At 32.1% G+C, this 25,686-nt stretch overlaps 1 protein-coding gene across 2 annotated transcripts in view; it reads right to left on the minus strand.

The window, feature by feature from the left end:
- The window catches only part of LOC130445913 (serine/threonine-protein phosphatase 2A 56 kDa regulatory subunit epsilon isoform), a 54,570-nt gene that overhangs the window by 19,532 nt on the left and 9,352 nt on the right, over positions 1-25,686 (minus strand). Inside the window, exons 4-7 of one of the 2 annotated variants that reach the window (XM_056781814.1) lie at positions 23,493-23,886; positions 12,200-12,429; positions 7,305-7,473; positions 245-846 (exon numbers count right to left, since the gene is read on the minus strand). In XM_056781814.1, the coding sequence (XP_056637792.1) occupies positions 7,356-7,473; positions 12,200-12,429; positions 23,493-23,886 (742 nt within the window). In that variant the 3' untranslated portion in view covers positions 245-846; positions 7,305-7,355. Of the gene's footprint in view, positions 1-244; positions 847-7,304; positions 7,474-12,199; positions 12,430-23,492; positions 23,887-25,686 lie in introns of those variants that run through there. The other variant, XM_056781813.1, reaches the window with a different exon arrangement.

The following is a 25,686-nucleotide window of genomic DNA, read 5'->3' on the forward strand; positions in this document are numbered from 1 at the left end:
TCGCTATCATTATAAGATACATGATAATTTTCTTTTGTTCCTCATATTTTTATGATGGTATACTAAATACTTATGTATTCATCGTCTGGGAAATTAATTTAATTAATTAATAAAGTATATATATATATATATATATATATATATATATATATATATATATATATATATATATATATATATATAGTAAAGGTTAAGATCTATGTGTTTGAAAGGTTAAAATAAAATTACGCAAACGCTACAGAAATTTTTTTGACAAATGATTTATTTTATCTTCGTTATTCTAGTGGAAAATTAAATAATTTATAAATAACTTTCACTAAAACAACGTTCGATACCTACAATAAGAGAAAATAAAAAGCGGCTAATATTTAACACAAGTTGTAACAATATATATTTTTTTGGTTACGCACAAAAGTTTATAATTTTTTCTTTCCGATATCTCCTCCCTCGAATATAATTTATTACAAAATGTAATGTCACCGCACTGAAACTTTATTTTAAAACAAAAAAACTACCTTTTGTTTTTATCATTTACCGCAAAACAAAATTTTAGCTCTAACAAATTTATGTTCCTATTGAATACCAACTGCAAGTGTTGCAACAAACATTTGAAGAAAAAAAATTAGTTCCTATAGATTATCTAAAGAATTTGAAATTTGACTTAGGTGTTTCTTTTGGTCAATTCTATGTTTATTGATTTTAATAATCTAATGTAATACCAAGTTTGTTAAAAGTTGCTTATTAAGCTATTTACTGTAGACGCTAACCAGCTGTGTGGTCAATCATGTAGTATTGAAGAGACAATCCTCTCCTTCTTGTGTTGTATTGCTTCTGCAGTACATGAAACTAAAACAAATTATATATGTCAAGATATTATGACAGAGAAATAAAATATGTCAAATAAACAGTACTGTAGCAACATACAACAGTTATACAGATTTTTAGAGAGATATTCTAAATTTACACTGCACATTTTTACAACATTCATACAAGCAGGCATCTGTTGGCGTGTGATCGAGGGATTTTAATTACTAGTATTAACAACGCTAAACAGATATCGTGTACCGGGTGGACACTAAGAACGGCCGTCGGCTATATCTCAGGAACAAATCAAATTCAGCTTTAAGGGACAAAAATATAACAAAAGTGGCCCCGTGAAAAACATGGAAATTATTTGCAGAATTTTAAGGCCAGCATTAGAAGGCGTATTTGAAAATATGAAATCAAACAAGCAAATAAATTTTTTCAAAATCTAAGTAACCTGGTCTATGTCAACAACGTATGAACTGAAGCTATAGAGAAATATGAGGAATCCAGAGCAATCGTACTGGGCATATAAAAGGCTTTTGACAGAGTTTGGCGTGCCAACCTTCTAATTAAATTAAGATCGTACGGTTTGTCACGTTCACTTCTCGACTGGCTCAGTAGCTTTCTCAGAGACCGCTCCATTCAGGTAACTATTGATACATAAATCTTGGACTGGGGTACTGGCACTTCAGCTAATGATTTGGTCCTCTCTGGACATAAAATATCACTATCACCACAGATTCGCTTGTTGAATGTTGAGGTTGGAAGCAATATGTTCTGACATAGTCACGTGGCTGATTCAGCAAAGACAGCTTAACAAAAACTTGAAGCCTTCTTCAAGACCAAAAAGCTATATACCCCGCATATAATTCTCTACAAGGCACAAATTCGACCAACTTTGGTCACATATTTTGAGCTTGGCTCCCAAGCATACCCTGAGCATGTTCGATTGAATACAGAATAGAGCAATTAGTCTTCTTATAGGCGATTCAGAGTTGACCAGAAACTTGGACGGCTCGAGCATAGAAAAAAGTCGTTGACCTGACTGTTTACCGATACTACCAAGGCAGATGCTCTTCCGAGCTGCCTAACATAATCCCACCTAGAGCAGTATTTGCAAGATCTACTCGACAGGCAAATGTGGCCCATGAATACCTAGTTTGTTTGTAGACGCCCAGAACATCAATTTATCGGGATTCCTATCTTTGGAGGAGTGCAAGCCTGTGGAATCAGCTACTAAGGGTGTGCGGGAACACTACAATCTGCAGAAGTTCAAAATCAATATCTACAGACATTTCAATATGGCAGGCACCACTCGAGTGTAATAGGATTTGCTCTCTTGTACTAGCTTTTTACATAAAAAAGCGGCACTTTATATATTATAAACGAATTTTTCAACAAATTCAGCGCACTTTCCATTTCACAAGCTTCAGTCTATCTCTTCAAATAAGAGGCGGAGGAGAGTGGGAACCATGTTATGAAAAAATACTAAGTCCGGTTCCTCTTATCCATTTTTTTAACTTGATGTTATATATATAAATATAAATCTAATCATAAAAGATTATTGCTGGAAAAAAATTAAGATGGGTCTTTCCTCTAACAAAATTTCTTCAGCCCACCCCTCTCCCAGAGTTCACCACTTTTTAGAGTGATTACTCAAATTGAGTTTCTATTTTTGTACTAGAATTTCAGAAAAGCTAAAACTTGAAATTCTATCATTTTTGTGCACTCGCAAAGGACTAACTGCGGGTACTTTTTCAATATTCCTGTTATATTATACGGAGGTGATTTTTAGCAGCCCTATCATATTTCTATTTCATATCAAAACTTGAAGTCATGTTTTATTTAAAATTTTTTTTTCCAAAACCAATAGATGCAGAGAAAAAAATTAACACCATAATTCCTAATTTTTTTAAATGAATTAAATGGAAAACATTAAAGATTCATAATAAATGCTGGAAGTAACCACCTCTAGTCAAAATACATGAAGGTAGCCTACGTGTCATGGATTGCCGTACACCTTCAAAGATTTGAGGTGTATTTCTTATGGTGTCACACGGTATTCATATACGATTCTTTAGATCGTTGATATCAACTATGGGTGTCGTGTAGACTAATAATTTGATGTATCTCCATAAACAGAAATCGGGTATAACATGGAGATCGAAGAGGCCAATGTTGGCTCATTCGGTTGTAATATCATAAGATAGAGGTGATTATTTCCAACATTTACTACGAATCATACTAAATTTTGCACTGTTTTCCAATCAATTTATGAAAAAAATTATAAATTATGGTGTTAATTTTTTCTCTACAGCTATTGGTTTTGGGAAAAAATTTAAGAATAAGAAATAATTTTAAATAAAACAAAGAAATTTATATACAAAGAAAGATATAATTTCATTTTATAAAACTTGATCACAAGTTTTGATATGAAATAAAGTAAGGGCTGTTAATTTCGCCCCCATATAATGTAACAGGAATATTGAAAAAATACTTGTGGTTAGACCTTTGCGCTTGTTACAAAACTCATCATACGAGCAATCATCTCCTAAATTTTGTCGCATGGATTTAGAAACACACCTTGTATGTTCAGAATTTTTAGATCAAATATTCCCTGATGGGTGGATAGGACTTGGAAGTTTATTTATTTGGCCACCCAGATCTCCAGACCTAGCTTGCTTAGATTTTTATTTATGGGACCGAATAATTTTTTTCCCTGAAGCTGTAATATAATTCGCACCTGAGATATAGCCGACGGCCGTTTTTAGTTGGCCACCCAGTACAGTTGGTGCTATCATTAGTGATGTTACAGCCTAAACAAATGGTAAAATTCTGTACCGAGAAGTCCGATTCAAGGTAAATAATTGATCATTGATAAATAGAAACTGAGCAAAACACCTCTTCACCATGAAAAAAATAAAAATAGTTGAATCAAGTCCAGTACAGAAATCAATATATTATTCTAATTGCCGCAAAGAAGCACCCAATACATTGCAGGCGTTAGTGAATTTATTTGTGATATGCTGCTATCATTTACTCAATCTCATACCCTTCTTTTAATACCACATCAAATGAGGAGGTGCCGTACCAAAAGACTGACTGACAGTGTAGCAGTTATCATTTTTTAGATATTAAACCCGAAATTTGGAAAATAAACTTATTGTTATATAGAAAAATATAGAATTAAAATCTATTTAAAAAAAAATCAACTTTCAACAAACTCAAGTATTTAAAAAACAAATACAGGTTAAGCTTACAAACTAAAATGTTTAGAATTGTAGTTATCTAAATGATTCCGACCATCAACGTTGAACAGTGAACGTTTATGAAGTCAGTTCAGTAATATATTTATATTTCTTTAATTTCTTACTTCTCAGACCTCTTTAATATGGATTTGTTAATAAATTATCATGATTCTACGTCTCTTTTCCATGAAAATAACATGTAAAAATTGACGTTTCGACCTACTTTGGTCCTTATCAAAATATTCTTGACACTGACAATTTACGTAATTATATTAATCACATACAACAATCAAAATCAAAATAGAAATCTGTTTCACCAAAAAAAAATAATTTTTCTTTACTTTTTACATCTCAAAAATATATAGCAGATGTCAATCAAATTAATCGAAGTTGCATTCAAATATATAAAAAAGAATTATAAATTTATAATTATATAATTATATATATATATATATATATATATATATATATATATATATATATATATATATATATATATATAAATTATAATTTTTGATTCTTTATAATTGAATTTATTCTTTCTTATCTCGTGGTTCATTATTAGTTTTATTTTTTTATCATTGATGACCTTTTAGTCTATTTTCTAAATACTGAGATGTCTGTCCTATGTGTATTACTTCTTTTGTAATTATGTGTTTTAGATTTTAGTTTAGTGAAATATATTATGTCCTTTGTGACTTATACTATATATTTCTTGAAACAATTCAATAGTTGTTGGGAAAGTCCTTGCACATATGGTAAGAAAATATATTTTATGTTTAGTTTCTGTTTTGTTTCTTAATTTATTATAGTATTTATCAATCCTTTTATTGAATATGTTGTTTATCATTTTTTTATAAATATTTTCTTTGTTCTCAAGATATTTGAACTGGCTAATAGATGTATCCAACTTTGAGATCTTGAATTTAGATGCTTCGCTATTCAAAAAGCAAAAACTGCATTGAAAGAAAATAATTATCAGGAAAAATGACATTCAAAAAAGGATGAATAGATACTGCAATCAGTTAAGAAGCAAAACAGAAAAACATTTTTCCTTATCATATGTACAAGGGCCTTTCCCAACAACTTTCGAATTATTCCAATAAATATGCTAAACTAAAGAAGAGAATCCAGCCAGAGACAATAGTAGAAGAAATGCTGTCATCAGAAGCTGCCTGGAACGCTATCAATTCGTTTGTCACGGAAGTCCTTACGGAACTGCGTTCCATTGAAAGAAGAAGAGTGAATGACGTCCACTAGAAGAAAGAAGATATAGAATCTTAGCTACCAGAAAGAAGAGCAGCAGCTAATTCCTCCCTCTGCGATGTAATGCCTAAAAGGCGAGTCCGCGGGGGATGAGAGGATAGAAGATAAGAGGTTTAGGGTTTAGTGAGTAGGGGCAATAGCGCCGCAGAGTCGAGTCTCACATATCCAGGCGTACCACCTATACCTGGAATCCGTAAAAAGGATTCCCCCCTCTTATAAAAAAAAATGATGGATAGATCTATCGGTGATAAAAAGTTCCGTATTTTTTGTGTCTCTGTTTTGTTCCAACTATCTATTCTAATACTATATTGAACAGCGTATTGGGTAACGGTTTGCCTTTATCTTCGTTTTTGTATATGTCATTTTAGTAAAAGTTATCAACTTTTTTGGAATATTAAGATCGTTCATAAAGTTGTACAACTCATTTCTGTAGACTAGATTTTTCATATTTATTTGCGTTTGCCTCAGAGTGAAAATATGGTCTATAACTGATCTTCCAGATCTGAACTCGCATTGGTAGTCTCAAAACAAGTTTTCTCCATTTTCTTTCAATCTTCTTTCTATGGTCTTAGCCAAGTATAGGGAAATCTTATGCACTATGATAAAAATTAATGCATTGAAAATATACAGGGTGTTCCATTTGAAGTGATCAAGTAAAATCTAAATTAGATGGATTCATCAGAATTGAAATTCTATGACAACACTTCACAAAAAATAGAATCTCTCAAGATCGACAAGACATGAAACCTCATTCAATGTTGAACTTAAGTTTCATGTAGAAAACAAAAATGCTATCAAATATAAAGCATCCCATTTAAAAAATCGTACGTTTGATTTGCGTAAAGATTTTTGAGACATCCTATAAGGTTGGGAATATTTTTGTTTCATATAAATTTGTAAAAAATGAACATATACACTAGAGATCGTATAAGTACGCTATATATAGCCTTTTCTAATAAATTTAAGTAATATCTAACGCAAAGCAAAATATCTAAAAGTTTCCTTCCCTATTTGTTAGCTGAGTATAAATATTAAATTTCAGTTGAATATATCTAAAAATTAGGCCCATGACAATGTAAAAAAACAAATGCGAATTCCTTTAAACAAAAACATATGCGGTTTTCTTCTGTAGAGAGGATATGAGAATGCCCCGTTGGGGCAGGCAACGACCAGTCAAGTTCAATTATGGGTCAATATCAAAGGTCAATGACCCGTTAAAGTCAAAGTCAATGACCCGTTAAAGTCAAAAGTCAAATTGCGACTCGTGATTTTATATCTGGGAATGTTAGTGCCAATTGCCGGTTAAGGTTAGTCGGGTTTTTAAATTTGGAACTGTGAATGTGAACAACAGGTCACCCACAAATTATATAGGGTGTTGAGATTAATCGTCGGAGTTTAGTATATACTCAACATACCATACATAATGTATAGAAAAACTTCCGATTTCAAAAAGGCGGTGTTACGATTGTTCGTCGGATTTGAGAGGAATAACAAGATCAAAGGTCAATTACACGTAAAAGTCAAAGGGCAATGGCTCATCAAGTCCAAACGCCCATGGCCGGTCAAGGTCAAAGTTCAATGATCGATCTAGTCAAAGTACAAGATACATTTTATATAACAAAAATATTCGGTTGGTAATGTGAAGATTTGATTTAAAATATTAACTGCCAGAATTCCGGTGAAATTGTTGAATGAAAGCTCGAATTCATCGAAACAATTATTTTTATCTTTAATTCCACTACATTCCGCTTTTTTTCATTCACATTTGTCTGAGAAAATCGAATTACATGTTCTTTTAGTTCAAGAAAAACAAGACTCATTGAAAACTTCTATCAAATCCATTATTTTGAATAAACGTAAATTTAGTGGAACTAAACATATTTGTTTATAGATTTACCAAAAAGCAACATAATCCAGTGTTGTGAAGCATATTGCAATCAAGAGAAATAGTACATTTCCAATGAAGGTTTCTTTATTACTTACCAGCAAACATTAACAAGGGGCAGGGATATTAGGCTGTTATTTATTATATTATCACTTTTTGCTGGATGGGCTATTATTATGCTGTGCAGATGTATTCTTGTTATGGGATATCTCGAGCTCCGCTAATTTCTTCCACAATTCATCTCTTTCCTTTTCTCGTTTCTTTTCTCTGAAATAAAAAAAATCACTCTTATACAAATAGTTTCAATTTGGTTCGATAGAAAACGAAAATTAATCTCTTCCAACAGATGTCTTGAGGTAAGATTAAAGGTAGAAGGACCTAGTTATAGCTTAAAAGATTCTAGATCAAAATATCATTAGAGGATAAGCACACTGGAAAAATTACTTAAATTGATTATTAACAAAAAAGTACCGTTGTCTCTCAATATTCTGATAAGTAGGTGTTGAATCACCAAAAATCAAACATGTCGAATTATCATAAATGGCTATTCCATAATGTACAATACTTTATTGATTAACAGAAAGATAGGAGCATAATTTTTATATAGTGTTTTTAATGATCATTAAAATATTTGGGACAATATAAAAAATAGAATAAAAAAAGTTTATTAATCTAACAATAATATAGTCATTATTCTGGCAAAAGACACTACATGTAATTGTTTTTTAATAGTTGTAGTGCCTAATAATTCATCTACAGTGATGCCTAATTTACTCTAAGCCTTCAAACTACTTTACTATAAAAGTGTCTTTTTTGACAAACGACAAATAACAACGACGATATGTTATTTACTGTATGCATATAAGAAGAATGTTATTTCAAAATATTGAAGTAAATTCATATGTATGGTCATTTTAAAATCTCCGATCTAACAAAGTAAGAAGACACTACAGTTCAAAATGTAATTCATGAATTTTAACTAGAGCGGCGTTGTGATGTGAGTGAGACACTTAAATTCACGAGAATGTTGAATAGTTTATGTTGATTTTATTATATTATTCAATCAAAATACACGTAAAAAATGAAAATAGCTGTTTTTTCTCGATTATTTTTAAATACACGGATAAATTAAAACAAAAGTGTGACGTCACATCAGAAGTGGGAATTATACAAATGAAACAACCTGTAATAAGGATGGGGGAGGTATTCAAAGGACCTAAAATAAGTGTGACATAATTTGTGGATGACCCCCTATAGCGATCAACGAAATGGTTAAAGTGCGGTGCTCGGATGGAAAAGCACTTCTTCAAATGCAGTCGCATTGTTGCAATTTCTCCCTTTACCTCATCAAGCAATGATGTGTAATAATCTCCCGTTATTGTTTTAGCTTTTTGTAGATAGTCGACAGAGAAACAGTCACCGCCACTTTTCCAGGCGATATTTGGCTTTTTCAGAGCAAGTTAGCCCTTGGTAATCCACTATCTGGACTGTTTTTTCGTTTCAGGAGTGTAATGGCGTAAGGTTTTATCTACAGTTATGAATCGACTCAAAAAAACCGGCTCATTTTCTTTGAACCGCGTCAATACGACCTGGTAAATGTTCCTTCCAGTTCGTTTTTGTCCAAAGTGAGCAAATGGCAAATGCGACGGTCGACCAGTACCACTTGGTGAACTTTATCGATGATATCGCAGGTTGTCGCAGTTTGAATCCAGTTGCCCAAAATTTAAAGATCTCAAATGATAGTGCAGAGTCTCCGTACAGTCTTCTTTCATTTTTATAGGCGTATTACCTTTCGATAACAAATATTTAATGACAGTTCTATATTTTTTTTCATTTTCAGAAAAATCTTCCAGCGATTCAGTTATACGACTGCCAAACAGAACCTAAGAGTCCAAAATGACCAATATTTCAGTGGGACATATATTGATAAGTGCTTCAGTTTGATGCCGGAAACTTTTCAGGTAACCCTCGTACATACATTACAGTGCAATATTGTCTTCTGCCCTTTTTTCAGGAGACATTTGATCATGGCTGTCTTTCTTGACACCAACGTAGCAAGAGTTGGCTTCATCCTAGTTGACAGTGAATGTTTTTTCTGGCGCCGCGTACTGGATTAAGTCGTCAATAGTTGTACCATTCTGGATTATATCTGCGCTCATCAGATCATCATCAAGGTTGTCCTTCATAATCCATATTATAAATTCTGCAGCTGACGCCAGAGTAAGTTGTACTTTCTTGGAATAACATTTAAGAAATGGGTTACTGAGCCACATATATTTTCAAGACTTTATCAGTCTTAGGTTTTTTTACTTGCTGCGAAGCAAATACAACATTTAAAATGGCATATTTGATGTTGAACGATTTTAAAAGCTGTGATGTTAGCATTAAATTGACTAACAACATCGGTAACAAGGTGCTGTTTTGTAATGTACCTTAAGAATTTTAATCACGTTTCGATTCATAGGCTGTCGTATTTTTTGTCATGGGCAATTATGGCTGTCAATTCATCTATGTCAGGATGGCTTGGTGCGTTTTCCAATAAAAAAAGAGCTTCCAATGGCAACTTCCTTTTCTTTAATTTAGTTTAAACTGGTGGATCAAATCAGTTAAGTGTATCAGTCATGAAAAATCTTTTTCGTGACCCAATCACAGCTTTGCGACTTATAGTAACTGGCAGAGATTCAATCTTGACATTCTTACATGCACGTACAGTAGGCAAAAAATATTCCCCAATAAATCACAATAAAAAATGTGTACATATCTGAAAATACTGAGATCCATGATCAAAGTGACCAACTACATATTGGGCCATAAAAAAATTGACTTTTATTGTTTTTTTATCACCAAAGCTCTGGTAAGATTGCAAAAGTAGGCCTATTGTTATTGACGGGCAGGTGGTGAAAAAATGGTCTGCTATGTAATGTCGGTAAGAAAGGCCGACTCAGTCCTATCATTGATTTAGCTTTGGAATAGTTACAGAGAAAACACCGATCTAATCACTGAGGTAAAAATAATTTCATTAATATGACTAACCATATATAGAAGCAAAAAGAAGTAGCAATTTGATTGTTGATTCTTTAAGGATTCATTATTCAGATCTTAGATATCAAGTCATCAATATCAACAATTAAAAGATATTTGTCATTAGAGACCATACACCATATAATAGCTGCAGATGGGTATGGAAAGCTCTAATAAGACTACTGAATAAGTCTCTTGTTATTGATAGTCTGATATGTAGTGGTAGTGAGAAGACTCATTCGATATCACATATTTCGCTTCAGAATAATTACAGGGAGAAAACACCGATTTAACTACTGAGGTAACTTTTATACGGACTTTTTTACACGCAAACACCTGCACATATCTGGAAATACTAAGATATAATGATAAAAGACAAGTGGACTTAAAAAGTATGACTAACCACATACAGGAGCATAAGAAGTGGTTCTCTGATTGTTTCTTATTTCTTTGAGAATTTAAGGATTGTTATCATAGATCAAGTCAACAATGCCAACAATTAAAAGTAATTTCTCATTAGAAAGCTTATATCATATAGATGGTTCTCGAAAACGCTGGTAAGACTCTACTAAAATGAGCCTATTGGTATGATATGTAATGGTGGATAGAAATGATGACTCATTCCTTTCCACACATTTCGTTTTGGAATGATTACAGAGAAAATATGATAAAAAATATCAATCTAATCACCGAAGTCGAACATTTGTATGGACTTCAGAAGGTGATAATTGTGAATACACATTGCAAATAAATAAAATCTTTGATAGTTGTTTACTGACAAATGAGTTGTAACAAAGTTACTATTTTTCTAAAACGCAAGAGCAACGATATTACCATGTAATTCTTTTTCAAGTATAACCAGTAATATAACACGCTTCAAATATGAAATATAGTTCTCCCCCGAAACTAATGTTTACAAGGATTTCATTCTCTCTTGACACCCCCCGGTACGGTAATTCAGCACTGCTAGTTAAAGCCTAGTTAAACATCGGGTACAGATCTTTTCTTGCCAAAGAAGGCTGGAAAGAGTTTAGACCTGGCAGCCAACAGGCTAACTCTTAACGAAAAAGATAAGATCTCCAGAATCTTCCACACAACTCCAGAGATAGGAAGGAGTCTATGTGCGAAACTGCGACGCAAACAAGGATGAGGATCTGTCGAAATGACAGGGGGTGGTGGATTGTCCTTCCCATCCATCCGTGGATTTATCGGGAGGTGGATGCTTAGAGGGATGGGCTTTCTCACGCGCGCGCGTGTACGTGTGAGAACAGTAGAGTTATTTTTCCCAACAATTTTTTTAAGTCCCAACCGGAATCCGCGCAGGTCCGGCGGATTGTCCATCATGCTGTCTACAGCAAAGACATTATCCGAAGCAGAGTAAATGTCTGAAATTTTACTAAATCTGTTGAAGGAGACGCCAACTAAACTTAAGTGGGAGAAACCCAGTTTTATAAAGGAAATTGTGTTTCGTAAGGAATACCGGCAGCAAATACCCAGGTTACCGAACCAAAAGGGCAAGTGAAATCTGTTTAACTGGCTTCAGTGTATTTGTCATCACCATATAGATCCCAGGAGTATTAATTTTAATCACTGACGCTGCCCGGAGCAAGTGGAGCACACCACGATAAAAATCTGGCGCCCGAGGCAACTCGATACCAGAACGTTGGTGACAAACCATCACATAGCGACGAAAACCATTACAGAGTCATTTGATTTGTATGGCACCGCTAAAACTTACTCCAAAATATTGTTTGTTTACAAATTTAATCTAACCAATTCTCATCATTTCCATGAAAGGATTTCACCTATCCTAATCTGTTAGTAAATATTATAGAAATATAGAAATACCATCCATGAAACTAGTTTTTAAAGAATTTGATAATTAATAATTTTCTCAAAAATTAAAAAAGTTCAGACAGATACGAACCTGGTTAATCAAAAATAAAAAAAAAATAATGAAGGGAATACTTACTTTTGTCTTTCAGCTTTGTAACTCACAGTAAGTTCATCAAATAATTTTGAATTCATTTCCATAAATGTTTTAAGAACATTGTATACAAGCGCGACTATAGTTTGATTCCAATGTTCTTTGGAAATACGGTAGAGTGCAGGGAACATAATTGGCATTATAACATGGTTATTTTCCTCCATTAAAGACATAATGTATTCATTGTTCCAAAAGTATAAAGCACGCTCTGCCACCTATAAAATATAATATACAAAATCGATTATTAGTAAACTAAATTCACATTCAACTCGAATTAGAAATTTCGAGAGTGACAAGTGAAGGGAAAGTTAAAAAAACCCAATACCGCATTTAATTTCAATAAAAATTTACATCTTACAAATCTACCAATGTTTCTGCCCTAAAAATATTGCATAAAGATAGTATCTTCAGGAAAAAGGAGATAATGATAAAGCATTTTTTGACTTGCGAGCATGAAGCGCTAATCTTCAACGGTCTTGTTGTATTTTCTAATGTAAATAATATTGAAATTTAAGTCCAGTAAACCGTATAAATGCAATGGAAATGAAATAAAACCAGTTAGACATAAGATTCATAAAGCACCATTGAGATTGTTTGGACACATATGCCAGATACCAAAAAAAACATACAGAATAGCAGGTACAAATTATAGAGGTAAACCAAGAAAAACATTGATTGAGCATGTGAAAAAAGCTGCTGACATGAAGGGAATAAAAAGATAGAAAGATATAGAGACATTGAGAAAAAAGTATATGGCATTACTCCCGAACAAACAGCTATACACCGCTCGTTGAGATAAATAAAAATAATTTCCAAAGTATATTCATATAACAATTACACAATGCAATAATCGGATGCTGAAAACACAATTTAATTTCCCAAAATTTCCAATCAAGCACCACTCTGTTTTTTATACAGAGAGAAAATTTTATGGAACATAGCAATATCAGTATAAAATATTCAACTAACATAACATAACTACAATCTTCTAGTGTAAGTTTTAATAGAACGTTACGATAAACTATTCCACTTGAATCCTATTCCATTTTACCAAAATGTTGTAGAAATGTGTGCAGAAGGGTTTATCTTTGATTAAGATACTGTAATTCTATCAAATGTATACAAAAGATGGAAAAAGGGTAAAATATTTGCGAATAGAGTTTTGTAAAATTATTATTCAAAATTTATTATTATTAATGTCTTCGTTAGATTGACAATTCAGTTCAATAGGGTATTGACGAAGGTCTCTCTCTATCTTGATTCAAAACCACACATTGTTTACAATTTATTCTATAGTTTCTTGAAAACAGTTTAATGCTCAAAATAAAAAATACTTCTAATATTAGAATTATTTCTTCACTTAATAGGATTAGGGAAAAATAGTTACTGTTGCTTTAATGTATGAACAAAACAGTGCAATATTTAGCGGAAGGATTTTTTTAAAATCACGAGGGTGCTATTTGAGTTCAGTGATGTGAATATGTCCAATCTGACAATGCTATCATACAATTTTCCTGCAATGATTTTCTATACTTTCGACGTGAATTAAACCAACAGCAGTGGGCCGATCAACTCATTCGACTTTTGGTGATGAAGCACCATGTCGAGTCTTTCAAGACCAGCGAAACCCAATAAAACTTGTTCGCGCACGAAGCACTTCGAAGCAAATGGTCGCCTGTTTTTTACCTCATTTCTGCTTTGTCTCAACTATCAAGTCACGTGTTCAGACATGCGCACTGCTTAATTTTGTATTCGAAGAAAAACGCAGTATTTTCAGAAAGGGGGATAACAACCACTAATCTTATCAAAGGAAGGTAACAGGAGTGAAAATTACCCACTTCTTGGGTAAGTTATTGACTTTAAATAAAAATGAATAATACTTTAATAAAAAAAAACAAGTAAGAAAGCCGTCGTACTCTCGACGCGAGAGATATACCGCATTTTTCACCGTTGACAATCAGTAAATATTAACAAAAATCTTAATTTATAAAAGGAATTTGCCATGAAAAAAAAAATAATTAATTCACCGACTTCATCATAATCAGACGTTGTTGTGATAATGTCGATGAATTCAAAACAACTTGTTGGACACTTTCCTTATTTATTGAATCATGCAAGGGAACTCCCTAAAGCCAAACAACCATGTATACATGATGAGAACTGCGGTATTGAAACTTTATACAACAGTAGTAATTGGCAATCTTGTAGCTTCCAAATGGTCCATCACAAACGTTCGTCCACATTTTCTTCAATTCCTTCAAGCGATTATGGAAATATAGAGAGAAAAATACTGGATCTGATCTGATGAGTCGTGCTCTTTTCTCAAATGCTATGTTTTATAAAAAAAGTTTGATGTAAAAAAATCATGTCAAAAATAGGATTAGAAACGGTACCGAAAGATGAGAAAAAACTTTGTATAAGAAAAATTACATTTTGGTTGATTCGATTAATTTTATGGTAATAATGCCCAAATTTTTTTCGTTTCCGCACATCTACAGTTATAAAGGAATTAAATGCAAAAAACTCGATGTCGCTACATCGCTTCCTGTGAGGCGATATTGCTTCTACAGACAGACATACGGACAAAAATTGTAGTGATAGCGCATTTTTTGTAACAAATCGTTAAAAACACACTTTAATAACAAACAAAACTAAAAATTAGAAAAGAATTGTTTCAACACTTCACATAGGTTACAGTTATTATTAAAAGATAAGGTATACTTTCTAAGATAATTTCTTAATAACCCAACTTCTATCAGTATCTATCAATTAAAGTATTCAAATCAATGGACATCAAGCTTAATACAAGAATTTTTTTTTATTAATTATTCGACCCTTATATGAAGTAATTTATTCTTTAGGATCATTTTAAAAGAAAGTATTAATAAAAATGGCTCTGATAAAATAGAGGAAAAAAAATTCAACTCTTTGGTAGAATTATAGTTAAGATAAATATATATCTCGTGCTACACACAGGCCATCTAGGCCCAAAGCGTGGTAATAATTTTCTCCCATTCTTTTCTATTTCTTATCTCGATATCGTCTCTTTTTGAATCTGTCTTTTTGTTTGTTCCTGCCAAATTTGTGTCTGTCATTTTCTTTGCTGTTCTCGCAACACTCTTTCTAAGTTTCTCAGACATGCTAGAATCCCGAATCTTTCTAATCTTTTATTCATCGTAAAGGTTCTTAATTTTCTGGTTTATTCTTTTTCTCCATATGTCTCCCTTCTCTTTGCCTCCTAATATCCTCTCCCATATATCCAATTCATTTTCTTCAGTTATATTTAGTATCCACGTTTCGCTTGCATAGAGTACTGTCGGTCTGATGACTGTTTGATATTATAGATATAGTTTAGTTTTTCGCGATATGTGTTGAAGATTAGAACAAGATAAATGATATAGACATGGGTACTGTTTGGCTGAAAGAGATGGATTATTTGAGTCCTTACTATAATAATACTGTTTTTTAAGTTATTTTTAATGTGATGTATGATTTTCTGTCATAAATAATATGTTTAAATTCAATAAATTATTGTTCAAAAATTCTTGATTTTGCATTCTCAACCACACTATTCTATATTTTTATACTGATCGATTTGATTGCTGATAAAATTAATGAAAAGTGTAGTACTGAAAGAGTGGGATTTTAGTGGAACAATAACTATTATAATTTATCGCGACGTTCTAATAAAATTGACCATGGTGTTATATTTTCCTATACAGTTTTATTTTTTAAAATCAAGATAAAACTACATGTTTCAGTGGCATATTAAATAAACAAGAAATAATTTATAAGCACTCATAATCTTTATATAGTAGGGATGGTGGAGGTCTTCCATCATGTGACTCAATCGACAATTTATCGAGCACATATTAGTTTTTTTAAATTGGCAGTAGTAATCGTAAAAAGAGACAACGATGTAATTGACGTAAGGTGTATAACTAACCGTACTAAAAGTTGCTTTGGAGATGAACTTTGTTTACTATGTTGTTTTTAGGGAAGTTTGGGATTAAATGTGTATTTACTGTCAAAATCAGTTCTGTTACGAATAAGACATGTTATATTTGTAAATGGAACATGGATATATGGCAAAGGCAACGAGTTAAGGTCTTGGCAGGATAATAATGTATAAAGCGTATGTAAATCAGGAAATTACGACGGTAACGTTTTATTATTGTTCCCGCTGGTAAAAAATGTTAGTTTAGTGTTTTCCTCTAAATAATCGTTATCAGATTACCATGGTTAAATATATAATTTTTCTCTTGATTGTTTGGGTAGAAGAATATCGAATTAAAACAAAGCAATGCCGGAATTTCCAAACTATATACTAAATTCTACTATTTTCTCACTGTATAGTAGATTTGAGAGTAAAGTTTGGGTATTATCGAACAGATAACGGTGCTTGGATCAAGGGGTGAAAAGTTAAGAAAAAGTCATGAGAATTGGACTTTCGGGAAAACCATTGCTCAGCTCAAAAACTTATATATTATTTTCGGAATCTCCAATATAAAATATGTAATACCATGTGGTTTTTTCGATACTTTCCGAGTATGCCATTTTTTCAAATTTTCAATAATCCCCTTTGTTATGAAAATGGAAGAAAACTTCAAAAAAGTTATAAGTCCAATTTCACACAAGAGGGTTTTCTGATATGAGGATCTCAAAAAAGCTATCAGTTTCTTCCAAGAAAAAATTATGAAGGGGTGAAAAGGGGGTTACGACACAGTTAATTCTTAATTTAGAATAACTGTCGTTAATACTAATGAAAATGCGCCTTATAGTAAGCTTGCAGAAAAGCAACATTCTACTTCGGCAACAAAATATGTGATTATAACTTAGTTAAAAGCCAACAATGTTTTGTTCAATGAAAACCTCTCAAGACCTAAACTAATACAAATTGCTAAAATGAACGGAAAAGAAACTGTATATATTATTGATGAATTGAGGCATTCTAAAATTGTAGTGCAAATGTTTCAGATTATTGGGTTACACAGCACCTGCGATACTGGTGAAGACAGCTCGGATTCCGAAGTCTAAAGCGAGATATACTGCTGCAATTCCACATTGTTAGTTAAATATCCTGATATCAAAGTTACATGAGTGTGAATCTAATAACGCTCCTAATATAAATCAGTTTATGCAGCGTATAATTTTAATTTAGTTAATAGGATACTCGTTGATAGACTATATGTGACTATTATATAAAATAAAAGTCATCTTGCAAAAAAACAAAAAACAGTTAGTATTAATTTTGGATTTTCTAGCTTATTCACACAGTATATAGATATTTATATCAAAAGAGTTTTGTTAAATATGTCGATGTTAACCAAATAAATAAAATATAAACAATTAAAAAAGTTATTTTTGGAAAATCTACCACATTTCTATTGTAATTATTCAAAAAATCAATTATCAATCTACTCGTACAATTTCTCATAAGATTGAGAGACCGTCAAGTATCTATCAAGTGAATACAAACCACTAAACATAACCCTCTACATAGTCAGGGTGTCAAAATTGAAAATGAAGTTCCGTCTTTCTCCTGGTTTTTCCAGGTTGGTTTATTTACTACACTTTTATTATTATGAATTATTATTTTAGAAAATACAAGTATAATAAAAAAACAAAGATATTTTTTTAATTTAACCACTGTTGCACTATTTTTGATAGTCTTCAGGATTTTTTTTATTTTTTGTTTGAAGTTTTTCTCTCTGTTTTCTAGTTTTCTTTTTTCAGTTTTCAGCAAATTTTGCGATTTTTTGTCTTTTTGTGCTGCGCCATATCTTGAGTTGGCATTCATAGAGAGTATCATACATTTTGAAATATATCTACATTTTTAGTCCACTAAAAATTTTTTTAGAGAAACTTTCACTAATCTTTGGCCTATAAGTGATTCTTCTTATAGATGTTCAATCTCCTTTTGACAGAAAATCCTCTGTGATGTCATCTACTCTATCGCATCTGGAATAGTTTTTCATCTTATTTAGAGTGATCTGAATCGTCAGAATAATATCTCTGTCTGCTTCTTCCAATGTAGTGGCGTTGCGTACGGTTGCAGTCAACAAAAAGTCAAATGTTTCAGACACCAGATTGTTCTGGATCGTTGTCAGTCTTATTGAAATTAAGTTAGTTAATTTGAATGCCAAGAGGCATTTTTCCAAAAGTTTGGAAACCATATACATCAAACAGTTTCTACAATCCTTGCGAAAGATCATCATGTCCTTATCTTTGATCCCAATGCATTTTTTCAAAGCCGCTCTTGTTGCATCCCTAAATAGATACCTTGGTACTTTTTGGAAATTGTCGAATAAACCATTGGCACCTTTTTTGAAAATGTATAAAAAATTTGAAAAATTTCGCATGCAAAGAACCGCCTCATTAAGTTAATCTGAATCGAAATCAGCCCTTCATAAATAAATGGTCTAAGTTAAAGAAAAATATTTATTTCTTTAGAGTGCCCTATTCATTTTGTTTTTTCCAAAGAATTTTTGAAGATAAATGGTCATTCTAGGTGGTCAGTGTAGTAGTTCAGACAATTTTAATTGGAAAAACAAGGTTGGAAAAAATGACTTTTTATATTTAATAGTATTTTTTCAGATTTTAAGCGATTTTTATCGTTTTAAACAACTTTTTAAAAATGACTGAAAAAAAATTTTATTGTCTACTATTTTATTTAAACACTTTTTTAGCAGAAGATTGGTTTAAGTAATGATTTGCTGAATGATTGACTATTATTTTTCCTTTTAAGTACAGAATTTGCGAAAAAATACCTGTTTATGTGTTTTAAATGTTTTTAAGCGTGTAAACAGAACAACCCTAACTTAAAAAAACTTGAAAAAACCTGAAACAACATGGGACCCTAAAAGCTTCAGAGGAATTCTAAAACCGGTATTAATATCATGCTAGATGAGAGCGCGTTAGTTAGATAGAACCATAGATACATGAACCCGTAAAATGCAGTTACGAGAAGGAAGGTTCAACATGTTTCGTTTGGATGATACGATTTTCGAGATAAGTCGGAATGTTTTTGAACTATACCAACATCAACTTGCTATGTCTGGTTGGCACATTCAAAATTAGTAAAAATTCCTGGTTTATTAGAAAATTTCCGTCAAATACCCGGTTTTTCTCGGCTCTGTGAAATTCCCGTTAATTTATTCACCTATGACGTGGAAATACCAATAACTTAAATAAACAGTTATTTAGAACAAATATAAGTGATGTCAAATTCTCTTTTTAGTGTCTTCTAATTTTTGTTGTACTTTAAGTTGCCAAACGTTTGTAAATTGAGCATTATTTTTTGGATTCATCACATTTTGAAGTATTTTAGTTATTTAATGACAATAATATACATTATATATTGAAATAAGAATGCAGTTATTTCCATAAGGGGTGTTAAAAATAATTCACATTGATGAGAGAATTACTAATATTGTTCTTGATAAACTACGATTTAATATTTATTAGTTATCATTATTCCATATCAATAAATCATTATAATCCCATTAAAATCAACAAATCAATATATTTCAAAGCTCTCGATGTGAGAATGGTGATATTCCAAACAATAAAATGGGTATGGATAAAAGAGAACTGTGGATTTAACTACAATTTGGAGATAGATGTACGAGGGTTAGCGAGCATGTTGTCATACGAGTACTATTTGAGTTATTTACATTTACTTGAAAGGTTCAAAAATGGAATTAAATCGCGAACATATCCATGTGATGATTGGATGAAATCAGCAGCAGATCTACTCGCTTCGACTTTTGGTGATGAAGCACCATTCTGAGCCATCGTGTTTCTCTGGTTTTCCGAATTCAATTGTAGTCGCACTTCACTACAGGATGAATTTTCTGAAGGTCGTCCAAAATTGGCTGCTGCACCAGAAAACATCGATGCTGTGCGTAAACTGATATTGTAATATCGCCTTATGACATACCGTGAGATTGAGGCATACTTGATTATTAGTTCCAGCTAACATTTGGCTGTCAAAAATATTAGTTCGCGTTGGATAGTGCATAATTTGAAGATCGTTGAAAAAAAATTCGTGTTGATTAGTGCAAAGAAATACTGAAAAAATTCGATAGCGATGCTTCAAAAGACGTATATAAGATCGTGACAGGTGAAGAATCAAGGATCTATGCATATGAACCCGAAACTGAACAACAATTGAATGAATGAGTCTTTCAAGATGAACCAAATGCAACAATAGTTGTTCGCGCACGAAGATTTTCGAAGCAAATGCAACAATGCTAGCTTTCACACATCAGTTCAAACAAAAACGTTTTTGAACCGTCAAAACATCGAATTGATGGGTCATCCAATGATTCCTTTTTATTCCCGCAGATCAAAAATAAATTGCAAGTTCAACGTTTTTCTAAATCTAAAGAAGGGATTGATGCTTCGACAATTGGTTCAAATGTTGATTTAAAGAGTATTGATCTTAATGGAGAATATTTTGAAAAACAAAAAAGCCTTATACAAATATAAATATTTATTTTTATTTGTTCAACTCAAAACTTAAGTAACAACCCTTTTAACACAAGACGCATATGAAGAGCTCTAAAAAATTATAACAAAAATCACAGGCCACTCATGAAGAGAAAGTAAAATATAATGAGAATCAAAACAATCATTTTTTTACCAAATAGGCACACCTATATCACAAAAGTAGATAATCTCTAAAATTAGAATTTTTACATTTTAATAGGAATACTTGAATCCATTCTGCGCTCTTTTTTAATTGAAAAAACTTCAAATACTCGTTTATTGAAATTGTCAATATTTTTGAGAAATTGTTGCAGACTTCATTCCAAAAGCAGACAATCTCTCATCTTTCAACAAGATTTTAATTCTTTTTAACATTGAAAACAGCGTTCAGCCTCTGTTATAGTCATAAGTGTAGCGATTAAAATCCGAATGAATATGAATGTCACTTGAAAAATAGTACAAGTTAAAATTTATCACAAAAAATTGTTCTGTTTTCAGCCTATTTTTCTGGATATTTTCTTCAAAATCTGCAAACTTCTCGACGTTAAATAGGTTAGTAACTCTCAGGTGTCCAGTAACAGATATACTGAGTGAATAAGTTACAAAATCTAAAATCAATTTTAAAATTTTATCTTGTAAACCACTTATTGTAAACTAATGTCAAATTCGAATCTTTACACATAAAAAAATGACAAAGTGAATATTCCTAGATCAGATTTGATCCTGGGACCCGCAGTTGGAAGGCATGGAGCATCTACACGATTCTATTTGTCGATTTAGACAAAACAAAAACTGAATTTTTCAAAATAAGAGGTATTTTAGAGGCTGTTTACGACAACAACGGAATGTCCAGTCGGCAACAGAAAAATCAAAAAGTTTTAGTGTTTTTGTAAACAAAGTTCCCTCTCTGGAAACTGTTAGTACAAACGGTATAAAATAGAAGCAACAATTTGAATCTTCAGTATTATTTTAATTCTCTCTGTATTCTACATGAATTTTTATTTCATTACAGTGTTAAGTACTCGTATTCTATACCCTATACCAAGAATAAATTACGATTATCTGCAGTGGACAGGTTATTCTTTCTATTATTTCACTGCCATATCTGCCATAAGTTTAACGGTTCCATAATGCATTCATCCAATTTTTTTATTTCTTTTGAAAAAGATTGGATTATAAAAAATCCGCACGCCAATATCCTCTAGAGAAGACATGATGAAAACTGTTCATCTAGTGGAAACAAAACACACAAGTCACGACTAGTTTTAGTCTGTTTAGTTGAAATCGAGTTTCTAGTTTGATTTCAAAACATAAAGAAGTTTTTGTTTTAGAAGACAAAACTAGTCCATTTGGTCATCGAAAAATTGCGTCACGCAAGTCGCCCAGACACCTCTGTTAACGACGATAACATCAAAAAAGTTGAGAACATAATACTCACAGGTCGTCGTATCAACATCCAAAAGATAGCAGAGGCTATCAACATCTCTTATGGATCGAAATGTATTGGTTAATGCTTTGGGAATGAAGCATATCAATGATAAACTCGTACCAAAAGACCTAAATCTTTTGTAAAAACAACACGTCGAATAGATGTCGCAAGAGAAATGCTTAACAACGTAGCTGAGGACCATATATTCATCAAACGTATCATTAGTGGCGAGACATGGGTTTAAAAATAGGAGGTATAAACTGCTAAACAATCTAACCATGGTGCTCCAAAAGTCTGTCGAAAATCGATGTGATGCTCATAATTTTCTTCAATTACCGTTGATTCGATTCATCATGAATTCGGTGCAGTGGATCAAAGGATCAATAAAAAGTACTACTTGGCCGGATTTGTAGGCACAAATATTAAGGGTTTTTATACCATGAATATGAGTAGTCACATTCCAGAATGCATTGTTTACACTACTACTACACCAACACTCACAATTACACTGTGACGTATTTTGATAACCAAGTTATTATCTTCAGACTGATGGTAATAGATATTTACGATATAAGTGTGTTGAAGAGTTATATTACGAAATGAGATGGGAAATTTGTTTTGTTTGTTTGATAACCCATTGAATATCGTAATATGAATTTACGATACGAATATAATACATTATTTTACCTACTACCAATAATGTTAATTATTTACTCAAAATTAGTCAATATTCCTGAAATATGATATTAGAATCATGTAACAACCCAGCGTTGTTGATTTATTTTGCGAACTATCAATTTTGACGCGTTCACTTCAGTTTGGTATAATTGTATCGACATGAGTTCAATTGAAATTGAAAACTACAATTCTTCAATTGCCTCCACGTCAGCTGGAATAAACATCACCAATTGTACTAGTGCGGTAAAGTATCTCATTACTAAACTCATATTAGTATCGTGATGTTTGATATTACATATCGGTAGTAGGTAAAAGTGTTCAATATGATCACCAACAGTTTCAAAACTTCCAACTTAGTCACAATACAGCTCGATTGTAGTTGATTTTTTGAAAGAGAGTCATCACTCAGTCACAGTATTTAGAAACTCAAAAATTCGCTCTGGGAGACCTCCAAAAGTAATTAGCTTAAGGCACTTTAGGTCATCCTAGCCGCAGACTTATAACAAGTGTATGGAAAATTGGATTAGGTGTTCGAATGCTTGTATTGGCTCAAAAGGAGCCTGATTGAAGGCGATAATCAAGATTTTTATTAAAAAAATTGAAAATGTTTTTTTTTGTCGGTCCGGTTCAAATTTGATCACATGGTATATATTTATTGAGAAAATAAAATGGAATTACCTGGAAATGAGGACTTGAAACACACTTAGAAATTTGCCTAAACAATGGCTCTTGAATACGTAAGAATTGGGATGGCTCTATAACATCTAAAACTTCTTCAATTTCTCCCAAAAACATAACTTCTTTTTGGCTACAAGTTTTGGGCCAATATTTGAGAAGGCCTCTAACGACCGGTTCAGTCAGGGTAGGGTCTTTCTCTAAGAACTGAACAACACAATAGGCTAGCTGCGCATGATACAACGACAGGCACTTAACCTTATGTAAAGGTATAAGTACCTTCACCAGGAACTGTTTGTGTTCAACTTTAAGCGGTAACGCAAAGCCATTAATAATCGAACCTAAGATTTCTAAAAGCTCTCCAACTCCATTGAAATGTTCAGTCTCATACACAAACCTAAAATTTATAAGAAAAGAATATAAGATATTTGATAGGTACAACTATTTTAATATATGATATTTTAAAAAATTTAAAACATAAATTATCCACTATATTGCTTTTGAAAAAGTTCTGGCTTTTTCAGGAATTTGTCTTACTTATTTTTATATATTTCATTATCTACATAATATCCTTGTTAAAAAGGATCCCACAATTTTAAAAATTTTAATACTGGTCAACACTAGTCTTGCCATACGAACTCTGATGGATAATATCGTTATTCCCATCTACACTTATCAATGAAGAGCAATAGTCTTATTTTGATTGTCCTTAGATTTCTTATAATGTATTACATTATTTTAAACTGAAGAAAAATTATAATGAAGTTGAAAGATTATTTTCAAGAATTGTTAGAAACGATGAATACAACCACACAACACTAAAAGAAATTATAACCAAAGCATTGAGAGCGAACACAAAGATGTATTTTTCATTTATCGATATGGAGAAGGTGTTTGATAGGGTTCCAAGAGCAAAAATATGGGAAAGTTAACAGCGGAGAAATGTGAATAACAAGTTAATAAGAATAATAGAAAAGATGGATGAAAAAGCAATATCAATTGTGTTAGAAGCCAAAACAGAAAGTCAGACATATTCAAGGATTAAGACAAAAAGGAGGATTAAACCCATTGATGTTTGTCGTATTTATGGACAATGTAATTGGGCGGTGCAAAGAAAAAACAAAGAAAGCAAGTATGTTGGGCATAGACATTTAGAAAAAGTAGAAATTTCACATGTGCTGATTATGTAGCATTAATAGAAGGGGCTGAAAAAGAATTACAACAAAATTTAATTATATGTAACGGAGTACTAGAAGAAAATGGAGTGAAAATAAATAAAAATAAAAACAATGTAATGACAAATAAACAATAGAGGTTACAAAATTCACATACATAGAAGGCGAAAAATTAGAACAAGTAGATGTATTGCAATATGTAGAAGTTGAATTAGAAACAGAACAGAACCTAGTGACAGAAATAAATAAGAGAATTGAAAATTCCAACAACATTATGCTCTCGTCTATGGATTCCTAAATAAAAGAGAAGTGTCCAGAAAAAACAAAATGGAAGTACTTACAAAAAAGTACAATATAAGCTACAAAGATGAAATGTTTGAGAAGAGTAGAAATAGTGACAAGAAAGGATATAATTAGAAAGATAGTATTAGGGAAGAGTTATTAGTAATACCAGTCACTGAATTCATTGAAAGAAGGCAGTCGAGCTGATGGGGATATTTACAGAGAATGGGCAATTCAAGACAAGTAAAAGAGTTTGGCAAGCCAAAGACAACAAAAGAGAAACTGAGGTAGACCAAAAGATATATTGGACAACATGATAAGAAAAATTTTGAAGCAGAAAAAGCTGACATAGACAAAGCAAGGTAGGTTGCTGTAAGAAGAAATGGATGAAAATTGTATATAATTGAGTTGTTAAAATTGTAAATGTAATTTTTTGTAGCCTAGACTCCCAACAACAAAAACGATAATTCACACGAGTTATCGTCAGTATTTTGGTTTTCTTGTGGCTCATCAAGACCAATATTGGGCTCCCCATATATGTTGCATAATCTGTGTTGATAAATTGAGTGATTGGAAGAAAAGATACCTTCCTATGCTGGTTAATGTACTCATGTTTTGGATTGAACCAAAGGGTCATGTTTTGGAATGCTATTTTAGTCTTACAGATATAAGTTCTTAAAAAAACCTTCATTTTCAGTAAACTAAGAGACCAGTACTTCCTGGTGACACTTTAAATATAC

The sequence above is a fragment of the Diorhabda sublineata genome, chromosome 6 (genome assembly GCF_026230105.1).
Source record: "Diorhabda sublineata isolate icDioSubl1.1 chromosome 6, icDioSubl1.1, whole genome shotgun sequence".
Taxonomy (NCBI): domain Eukaryota; kingdom Metazoa; phylum Arthropoda; class Insecta; order Coleoptera; family Chrysomelidae; genus Diorhabda; species Diorhabda sublineata.